Genomic DNA, 11947 nt, shown 5'->3' on the forward strand with positions numbered 1-11947 from the left:
AAGCAATCATTTTATAATACATAACAAAACATCTTGCAAACCAATGAAGTACCAATACAACTACAAATTATAAAAATTATGAATCTTTTAACTACTATTGACTCACCATTATGTAAAGTAAAGCAACGATTAATACGGCATCTATGAGATTTTAAGTTCCTAAGATGAATATAAAAAGGTATATTGGTTTTTAATGATCCTAACTATTGTCTTTTGGTCACTGCTGGTCCCAACTTTTAAAGTATTTGTTCCATACGGTTCACGACTAACAAAATCCTAACGTCGTTAGTTTCGGTCACCGGGAAAACGGTTTTAGCTGAAAATTTCATTTTTTTCCCCCGAAAACTCAACATTTTCGTCCCAAACATCTTGGTAACTTCATATCGGACCTTTAGTAACATTTTCCTAGTAAAAGCCCCAATTATTGAGGTCGCCGGAAACCTTAGAACCATCGTCGGAATCGGTTGATGGTACTCAAATGGTGGTAGTTGGTTAATGGTGAGTAAATTGGCGGTAGTTACGGTGTTCATGTGGTATTTTCCGGCAACAAATTTGAATTTTTCGGCAAAAAACATTTTTCCGACGACCTGAAACTAACGGCGTTAGGATTCTATTAGTTGCGGACCATTAGGAACAAATACTTTAAAAGTTGTGACCATCGATAATCAATTCATTAGTTGGGACCAGCAGTAACCAAAGGCCAATAGTTAGGACCATTAAAAACTAATTTACCGTATAAAAAAAAGACATATATATATATACATAAATTTCTTGACTATAATTGTCTATCGTGGACTTACTGTTTAACCACTTATCTACTATGGGCATATTGCTTAACCAAAAATGTTGCAGGTCTAAAAAGTGTTTATTGCAGTGAGTGGGGTTTGTAGTTATAAAAGATTACATGTATACATTTAAAACAGTCTCTAAATGTAAAAACACAAACCGGAAATAAATAATTTCATCTTTTGTGTATTGGCAGATGATGATCTCATTTTTAAAAATAACTATCAACGGTCTAATCTTTCAATTATTTTTGTCTAATGGACCTCCGTTAAAAAACACTTAACGCGACTACGTTTTTTTTCCGAGTTTCAAGCATATGCTTTAGGACTTTTGATTGGAAGGACACGAGTCGACTGATGAAAAACTTATCTCGAAACGATTATTCAAATGACTTGGTTTTTGTTATTTGAAAATTCACACCCGAACTGAAACAATGTTTCGTCGTTTGGATCACCGTTCGAGATAAATTTTACGTTAGTCGACTCGTATGCTTCTTCCGATCAAAAGCCCCAAACATAGGTTTGAAACTCGAAGAAAAACTTAACGACGCTAAGTGTTTTTTAACGGAGGTCAATTGAGAAAAAAAATAGTTAGGTGGCGACGGTCGGCGGACGACGGTAGTGGATGATGGTGTTGGTTAGGAATCTTATCCCCACATCTTTAGAAAAAATGGAATGTTTAACCGGCAAGCAAATGCCAATCACCTTGAAAAGTAAAGGCACAGCACACCCACATCATCATTAACCCTTTACACTCTTCTAACCTTTTTCTTTTCCCTTGGCTCCTGGACCCACTTTGTCATGGTCCATAGCCGGCTCACACCATAACATGGATAGACAAATAGGTTTTGAGCTTTGGTGTGGTCAAAGGACCATAGTAAGAGTGGTTGTGTTGGCTTTGTCTCGATAAAACCTGGCTCGATCCGTCTGGACTTGGAAAAAGAGTTCCTAATATAAATTGAGAATCTCTTAATTAAGTAATACTAAGTCAAGGTAACACAGTACTTTTAAGTGTTATGAGTTATGACCGGTGTATTAAAGGCTGTCTTACAAATTTAAAATTATTATTATTACATAATTATTAAAAGTGTAGTTGAATATTGTCATTTCAAATCAGTGGGTTGATTTAAGACCACGCTTCAAATAGCGGTATCCCAACCGGTAGGTTTTAATCATATAAGATCATAAACAACAACGATCACAATCCCGCTAGTAATGTGTAATATAGGTACCCAATGACTCGATATAAGACGGTTTTACAATCACGTAAAAACTATATTATCAAAAAGAGAAAAAAATCTCATACAGGTATTGTCATCCCTAAGACAATGCGTAGTCAAAACTAGACACACTCGGGCATTTTACACCATGTGACGCCTAGTCAACTTTTGGGCATTTTGCAAAAAGTAAGTGTAGTAAGAAAATGTCCTCAAAACGTAAAAACGTTTACTTCTCACAAAACCCTCAAAATGTGAGCCATCACAAAGTTATGTACATAACTTACACACCAAAACGTCACCCATAACACCTAAGGAGTGGTGTTCCTAGACATTATAACACCAAAACACCACCGTAAGGTTCTCACTAAATATGTTCTAATAAATTCCAATATATTTTACTCTCAAAAGCAGAAAACATCAACTACATTCTACATGTCTATTCAATATTTTGGTCAAAAACACCCCTCTCAAACCTACCTTGAAGAATGCAACCACCAACCATACGTTGAAACCCAAACCACCCAACTACATGTAAGTGAGAAAACTGATGTTTAACAAAATGTCGGCATATAATAATTAATTTTATAATGTTTCAAATTAAAAAAAAAAATCTAAAAATATAGATCACATTACTATTACTATTACTACTATATATAATTAAGAATTTTGGTATCGTGTCTTTTTGGGCCACTTGGCGGCACCATATTAGTCCATGTTTTTTTAGTTTGATTACCATAACAAACGTAAAGGAAACCGACTAACGCCATTTTTTTTGTTTTAGTTCCGCTGGCACAACAAACATCACAGAAACCGACCAAATTCACACAGACTCACCGTCTCAATGCCCGTGATCAACAGCGCTCGGGTTTTACCAAAGCGCAAGTTTACCGACCGACACCCCCCACCCTCAAATTGACCGTTGGTTCACCTCAATTTTTATATTTTTTTCGTTTTTTTAGCTCCGATACCGTAACGCACGTAATCAAAACCGGCCAAATTCGTGTCGAGTTACCGCCTCGATGTCCGGGACCAACGACACTTGGGAACTGTCCGGGTTTGCCAACAAAATAAAAATCGTTTTAAATATTTTGTTTTTTATACGTTAATTTGACGAATTAATTTTCTTTTAGGTTTTAACGCTCAAATTTTATCAATGGTGTGTATATCGTAACGAACGTAGTGGCTACCGATCAAGTTCGCGTCGACTCACCGTAGTAACGCTCGGGTTTTACCAACGTCCGGATTTCAACGCTGGTGATTTACCAGGTAAAAAAACTAGTTCGGTATTTAAAAAACTGAGAGCATTATCTAATATTATGATGCAATAAAAACGAAAGTGTAGGTAAGTTTGGATTCCATTCTCTCATCTTTAATGAAATGGAATATTTGACGGCAAACAAATGGCACACCAAACCCACATCATCATTCACCCTTTACACTCTTCTAGCCTTTTTCTTGTCTCTTGGCTCGGACCCACTTTAGCATGGTCCATTGGTCCATATGGACCCATGACCACCTTTCACTAGACATGGACTAAAACACAAGTATTTAAGGTTTTCTTTACCACCTTGCACTAGACATGGTTAAATTGTAAATCACCTCTTAAAACTTAAAACTAGTTTAATAACCACTTGATTGAACCTTATTGACTGGTCTCAAGTTTGCATTTTGCTTCTACTGGTTTTTATTTATTTATCATAACCTCTTGATTGCCACATACACGATACAAGTTGTGGTTTACATTATCTTGTTGGTTAGCAGGGTGTTGATGAAATCATGTGAGTTTCTGACAACGGTTCTCATGATTATCACAAAAATGACTTGTTTGGTTTAGATAAATAGTGCAATCTTGATACATGGTTGATTAAATCTTGACATTTGTATAACACTTTTAAGATGAGTTATAAACCGATTATTCAGGTATTTTTTTATAAGTTAAAACCTTAAAATTAATATTATTTGTTCCAACCCCGATAAAACAAATTGATAATTAACGGAACCGACTATTAATCCGTCAAAAACATGATCAAGACAGAATAATGAGATACAAGAAAAACACATTCTGATCGACTAATATAGTCTTCTTCTTTCTAAAAATTTGTGGTTAGTTACAGGCAATAATGTAATAATCAAAACATTTTTTTCGTAAAACATTTTTAGAATGTCTTACACTGTAATCTACTTATAACCCCTTAACAAACAAACTATAACTTACGTCAACCTATTTATAATATAGTGATGGACGTATTCTTTTCATAACCAATCTTTCATTCGGAGCTGCGATAACCACATAAAACACTTATACCTTGACCATTAATAATGTATTAAGCTAGTGGAGCTGCGATAGGCATATAACACATAAAGCAAAAGATACAAATATATTATGTGGTTTTCGTAGTTGTCGAATATCCAAAAACAGTAAAAACTTTTGAGGTCAAACTCATAATTAATTTGCTTTTTGTAAACCTCAAAAGTGTTGGCACACTCCGACACAATGGATAATTTAATGATTAAATGTTGGGTTTCATGTTAATCTGTTCCATACTTTGTCCGACCTATATGTACTCCTTTTCTTCAATTCGAGACTTGTTAACGCGGTACTACTATAATATATTATTATGTGTCTAGAAAGAAAATAAAACATTAGGGATATGATTGTCATAGTTTATGATTGTTGTTGTATAGGGAAAAAGGTATATATGAATACAAACTTTGTTAAACACTTCTTATAGGTATAAATTGAGTTTCTTATATTGATTTAGATGTCATGTGGATTTCTATTTTTTTTATTTTCTTTTTTTTTTTGACAAAAGTGAAAATAAATAATTTCATCTTTTGTTTATTGGGCAATAATAATCCACCTTTAAAAATCAAACGACCCAACCTTTCGACTATTTTTCTCTCAGTGGATCTCCGCTAAAAAACACTTAACCTCGTTAAGTTATTTTCGAGTTTCATACCAATGGTTTAAGGCTTTTGATCGGAAGAAGGATACCAGTCAACTTATGTAAAACATGTCTTGAAACAGTGATCCAAACGAATTCGGGTGCTTGAATTTCCGATTAATAAAAATTAAGTTATTTGAATAATCGTTTCGAGATACATTTTACATCAATCGACTTTTATTGTTCTTCCAATCAAAAGCCCTAAACCATCAGTTTGAAATTTGGAAAAAAAAAACTTAACGACGTTAAGTGTTTTTTAACAGAGGTCCATTGAGTTGCAAGGTTAGACCGTTGACGGTGATTTTTAAAGGTAGGATAATTATCGGCCAATACACAAAATGTGGTAATATTTATTTCCAATTTGCCTTTTTTTTATTTCGAAGGACAACAACGATTTCTTAAATCACTTTCTTTTATTTTTTTTAACAAGCGGATGGATCTCGTGTTGGGTTGGAATGCAAGGGCTGAATGCAGGCTTGCCAAAGTGTATCGGACAGGCTTTAATGAGGACTAAAAGTGAGATGCTTATTAGTGTGATGGTCGAAATGAAAAGTAATGAGAGAAGATGCTATAATATCTTGTTTTCAGCTTAGATAAGCCAACTGAGTATTATCTCGCATCAAAACTTTAAATCATCGTTGAGACGCGTTGGCTTTCTTGAACGTACTCTTGGAGAATTTGCTACAGACCTCGTCGTCACCATTACAAGAGTTTTCTAGTACAAATTTTCAGTTTCGTCTTTATAGATGTAAATCATTGTTTCCATAGCTATAATCCGAATAAGTTGTATTCAAGAGTTGTAATAATCGTTTTGTCAAACTTTATACGCGATTTGTTTTTTTATCACTCTTAGTCTACGGGAAACACGCATGATACAGTCTTACAAGAAGTACGCATGATACATGATCACAGAAAAAAGAAAACAAAAATATATCGGAAGGTAAAGCTTGGAAATAGAACGATTCCTTCTCTCGTGTATCCTCGATTAACACAGCCAAGACTATGTTTCAATTCTCGAATCTAATATTGAGCGAAAAGTATGATTCGGTATTAAATAAAGCAAAAGTCTACCATGGATTATTACAAACTACAAAAGTTTATGACAAAATAAAAGACCACTAATTCATGTAAATTCTCTCGGTTTACCGATTCAAAATTGAACAAACTGAAATAATTTGATCTTGCAAAAACTGTCAGACCGCGACAACGTCTTATCCCTTAGCGTATTTGGAGCAGTAATATTCTCATTTGTAACTTTGTTGAACCTCCCAAACCAACTTATCCATAAACTGACATTTTCTGTTGAATCCCCATCCCGGGCTGCTCTGCATTGAATATATATAGTTTGTTATATAATTTATTCTACACATCAAACACAAATTGATTTGAATATTTTAAAAATTGTCAATTTGTGTTGTATTTTATTGATAGACGAATAAAATTAAAATCGACTAGAAGGAAACACGTTAAACCGTTTAAAAGACACCGAAATTATGAAAAAGTGTCTGTAAAGTGTAGCCTCCTAAATTGTTTAATTCTGAAGGAAACACGTTAAACTGTTTAAAAGACCCAAATTATGAAAAAGTGCCTGTAAAGTGTAGCCTCCTAAATTGTTTAATTCTGAACTTGCTTATCATTATTTAGTGTATACTTTTAGTTTTTGTGATCATATCCGATAGCGCAAAGTAATTTGCTGCATAGTTCAATTTGGTAATTAGGTTTTTTTTTTGTCTGAGCATGTTAACTAAAGTTATGGCAATTGGCTAATTTGGTAATAATTAAAGTGTTTTTTGCCTCTAATCTGGTAACTAATTTTTACATTATAATTATTATATTAGCCATTTTAATAACTTTAATTACAAGGTCAAGACAAAAATAAATATAATTACCAAGGTGGACCATTTTGCAAAGGAAGTTGCTTTTTTATTTAGATATACTAAATATCTAAAAAAAAAAGAGGAAAAGAAAGTGTTGACGGGTCAACCCAAACCGTTGTGGCCCGTTACCTAAAAATCCAACCTTAGTTCATAACGATAAAATACAGTCAAAATATAGAAAAAAGCCTGACCTGTAGAGAAAGAACAGCTCGGTCAGTAAAACGTTTGACGGACTGAGGTGCACTTTCTGGCAAAGTCTTGGCAACTCTTTCCAGTTCCTCCCCTTGTTTTTTAGCGGTTGACCTGTTTGGCCCGCTATAAGCATCTACAAGCTCTTTCATCAAAGGGACATTCTTCATTGTCCCTTCCAAACATTCCTGAAAAAAAAAATGGTTTATTTGCCAATTACAAATAAACGTTTTCTAATTTCCTGGTTTATACAAGTAGCTAAATATAATAAAACAAAAAACTTTGTTTTTTTCATCATTAGAGATGTATTTTGAGTTGATATACTCTTATACAGTAGTTCTGACAGGTGAAAACTTTGATCTATTTGGTAACTAACTTTACATTTTTATGTTCAATTTTAGTAACTAACTTTAAAATTGAAGCAGAGTAGAAGGCAACTTACAATTTATTAGTATTGATGTTGGCAACCAACCTCATTTTAACTGTTTACTTGCTACATGCTGACGTGGAAATCAGATGTACGCAAAAAAGTACAACTTTGAAACAATATTCTTCTAAAAACTTAATGCTAAAAATTAATTAATTCATGTCAAACCAGATGCCACGTGGCAGATAGAATGTCATGTCAGGTAACTTCTAAAAAAGTAGCAAAAATTGAGCTGTTTCTCGTCGAACATGTCACTTGTTACTTGCAACTTGGTTTCTGTTTTACACCTAATTTGAATTTAGTTGCTAAAACGGGAAAAAAGGTGTGCTATTTTCGCCCATCCATGCTGTTTGCCCTAACTTATATCTTAAACAGGTCAATGTCTAAATCTGTCTATTAGTAAAATTATAATTCCATCGTAATTTGGTTTTTGTAATCATATTTAACAAAATAATTAATTAAATAAATCATTAAAATGAAACAAAAAAAGTGATCTATGGCCAACCCGAAACGAGTCTATTTCACCAGATACCAATCCCGTATAACCAGCCCAATGCTACCACCTCTAAGTTAATATTCTGCAACTCTTGCTCAAAAGTGTACAGATGAAACCATAATTTGACCAAAATTAGATGTAAACGAAAAGATGAAGGATTGTTTTCAAGTTGTCAAAGGCCACTAACCTGCCATTCTTTTTCAGTTTCAATATTTTCATAAGCCATTAAAAATGGCTTCATTTTCTGAAGAGCATCTCGAAGAGGGATGGGAGGTTTCTCATCAATGTCAGGATTAGAATCAAACTCCATCAAGTATTCTGGCTCACACTCCAACTGCAGGCATAATAATATAACATATTAGTTAAACTATTAAACCTATCACCAAACAAAACTGAATGATGTGACAAACTCTGCACATTTACTTATAAAGAGGCTGATTTTAATTATGTTTTATCTCTTAACATGTAAAACAAGTAAAATAAAAAGGTTAGTTAATTAGACAACCAACTAAAAATCTCCAAAATCGCCCAAAATGTATCTTCAATGCATTAAACCTCTTATATAAAACTTTTTTTATTAAAAAAAATAGGATTTTTATTTAAGGGTTGTTTTGCACAAAAATCAATGTACTTTTCCATTTGTCACATTTTGGTCATCGTACATCTAAATCATTACAAGATAGTTTATGTAATGTTTTGGTTATTTTGTAATTGGTAACTATAATAGTTTTACACATACATTTAACATCTTTCAAGAAACATTTACTATTTTTGACAGCTGGTTTTTTGCATACAAAATGAGAGAAACTGGACACAGAGTCATCTATTAGTGAGACTAGATTGTACAAAAAAAACTGCAACGACCAAAACAGAACCACCAAAAAAAGTATGCTGACATTTATGCAAAAAAAAATAATCATATTGAAGCTTTATATAATTTGTAAATCATATTTGACGCTCTAAATATTTATAAAGCATTTTGAATAAAAAGTGGCTCGGGTCAACCCTCCCTGTTTCGAACCATACCAAATAACATGTTTTGACCCATCACACATGCCTGACAAATATCATAAGAAAGTCAATAATACCATCATATTGGTATGCATTGCATCAACAAAAGCCTCTTCTGCAGGTGCAGGTAATGCACTCGCACTAGCTTCTTCAAATGCTTGGAGCAAAACGTTCATTTTTTCAGGCCCAAGATACTTTTTCAGCTTCTCCTCATTAGCTTTATCAAGCTCAGTTTCTTCCTCGTCTTCATCATCCTTATCATCATCATAATCACGGAATGGCATCCGTCCACCCCTACCCCTACCTCGGCCCCGCCCTCTCCCCCTATCACTCCCACGGCCTCGTAGCCCTCGGCCACCACCGTCACCTCTTTCTGACATTCTGGATCCGTCTCGGGGCCCACCTCTAACACCATCATCATCCCTTGTAAGGACACTCCTTGCCTTTTTTACTGCCTCCTGTGTACTCAATTTAGGCGATGGGGGTCGAGGTTCAACAGGCCGAGTTTCTGCCACCACAGGCTGTCTAGGTTTAAGTTTCTGCCACCACAGGCTGTCTAGGTTTAATATGGCGGTTAACTTCCTTAACCTTCTCACTAGCTTCATATTTCGGTGGTGAAGTGGGACGTCCACGGCCCGCACCAGAAAGAACTGAAATGATACTTGAAGGGAGAGCACTATTTTCTTGGTTGCCAGATTGATCTTGAGCTGGTGCTTTTGCTGGTGAAACTACTTCTCCATCCTTGCAAAAGAATATTGGTGTTCTAGGTTTTGAATTTTCCTCAAACTGATGAGGTGGCGTTACACCGCCACCGCCACGACCACGGCCAGCAACAGTACCTCTGCCGCCACTTGGCGGTTCAGAAGAAGTAAATTGGTGGATATTTGGAGGTGGTGGAAGGGGTTTGCCTCGACCATGACCGAGTGGGGCCCGGAAGGATGTCTCGTCATCAGGATTTGTTTCCTCACTTTTGTTAGGTCCAGAGCTTACGAAACTGAATTTGGGGAAATCAGAGCCTCGTCCCTGGCCTCTACCTCCACCACCACCGCCACTGTTTCCGGCTTGTGTAGAAAAATCAAAAGGTGAGGACAAGAGAAGGGCTTTTCTACTAGTTTGTCCAATAGCAGGGTGTGTAAGCTTTCCCAAGCTCCGTCTCATGACTAGTTGCAATTCTGAAACAGATTCAAAATACAAAATTAACAGAAATGATACTGAAAGATGTTAAATAGAAAATGGCTCATTAACCAAAACATCACAGTTCTCGATTTGCTAAACTAAATAAAGCATAGTCTCATATTAGTAAAGAGATGCATTGAAATGGTCATGAAACTAAATAAAACTTATGGTCTTAATTCAGTAATAGGAAAAAAAACTATAAGATAACCAAGATATACATATAGAAAACTGAACCCTAACCTACACACGATTCAAAACTATAAATTGCATATATGACCTGGAAAAGATCCAAAACGATCTGTGTTTTGTGAATTAGGGTCCCTATGCATATAACCTACACATGATCCAAAACTACAAATTACACGTAAAAGACGGATACAGATCTGATGATGTATAGTGTATTTCAATGACCTTGAGCCATTTCATACATGTTTTCTGAATTTAGTTTCTCTGTCTGGTACTTTTCAGTTATTCTATGAGCTCGGTAACGTACCGGTACTGACCGGTACCAGTACCGAAAATACTGATCCCGAAAATCACAAATTCTTGGTACCGGGACGGTGTCGGTATTGAAGGTAAAAATTCGGGAAATGCCGGTACCGTACCGATCCTGAAACTCGAAACTTTGGTACCGACGGTACCGGTACCGGTACCGAATTTGCTCATCCCTCAGATAATGCTGATGATATAAATTAAAATTTACACTTTCAAGCACGCATGGTATCCGGTTCCACACAAGGTTATCAGATATAACACATGAATATTCAATATGACCAACCATTGGATATGAATACATGTGCCGTCTAGATCACTAAAATGCCTATGCAATCCATTAATCTCGAATGTAATTGAGGGAGATTTGCGAACGGGGGGGGGGGGGGGGGGGGCAGACTTGTAAAAGGTTAACTGCTTTCACCGCAAGCAAAAGAAATGAAAACACTTGTGTACTCATCGAGGCATTTCATCGAACATTTGGTGCGCATAACACAAAAGAGTAAAAATTGCTTAAATAACACGTAGAATCAAACTTTTAGTCAAGAAAACAGCCGATGCTCATCGGGCGGGGCATAAAAGGTTAACCGCTTTCACTATAAGCAAAAGAAATAAAAATACTTTCATATACTCATCAAACATTTCATCGAACACTTGGCGCGCATACCACAAGAGGCTAAAAATCACACAAATCATCTGTTAAATCAAAGTTGCAGCCAAGAAAAACAGCCCATACTCATCGAGCAGGGCGTAAAACATTAACCACTTTCACTACAATCAAAAGAAATAAAAACACATTCATACACTCATTGCAGCATTTCATCGAACACTTGGTGTGCATAACACAAACGACTAAAACCCCCACAAACCAAACGTCAAATCAAACTTACACTCCAACACCACAACTGATGCTCACCATTCACACAAAATCCATCATCAAAACATGGGTTTTGCTAGGGCTTGAGCCTTGAATTCACTATACGGAACCCACTACAGTAACACATATAAATATATATAATAGTGTAATTAATTAAAAGGGTTTGCAATTGGTTATCAATTAACAGCAGAAACACAATTGAATCTAACAACGAAGCATACCAGAGGATGAATGAAGGAAGAAATGTGTCAAGAATGAGTTTGCTGGAAGTGAAACGGTGAAAACACACTCCAACACCCCTTAGGGGGTGTTTGTTTTTTCTTCAAACATCTTCAAGGAGCTAATGTCTGCAGGCGCGCAGACATTACCCTTGAAGACTGTTTGTTTTTTTTCTTAAAACAGATCTGAAGTTATCTTCTTTCATCTTAAAAGAAAAGCAAGGAAATCTTGCT

General features: G+C 35.4%; 1 protein-coding gene across 1 annotated transcript; it reads right to left on the bottom strand.

Annotated features, from left to right (window-relative positions):
* Positions 1–6006: 6006 nt before the first annotated feature.
* LOC143590565 (uncharacterized) lies at positions 6007–9461 on the bottom strand. Its single transcript, XM_077071007.1, has 4 exons — positions 9028–9461; positions 8127–8273; positions 7019–7204; positions 6007–6275 (listed from the first exon to the last, which is right to left on the bottom strand). Exons 1-4 carry the CDS (start codon positions 9328–9330, stop codon positions 6195–6197), a joined length of 717 nt encoding a protein of 238 aa, XP_076927122.1. The 5' UTR covers positions 9331–9461; the 3' UTR covers positions 6007–6194.
* Positions 9462–11947: the final 2486 nt, after the last annotated feature.

This window comes from Bidens hawaiensis, unplaced genomic scaffold, assembly GCF_021521415.1.
Source record: "Bidens hawaiensis isolate Kalapana, Puna unplaced genomic scaffold, B.hawaiensis_p1.1 tig00038664_1, whole genome shotgun sequence".
NCBI classification, from domain to species: Eukaryota; Viridiplantae; Streptophyta; class Magnoliopsida; order Asterales; family Asteraceae; genus Bidens; species Bidens hawaiensis.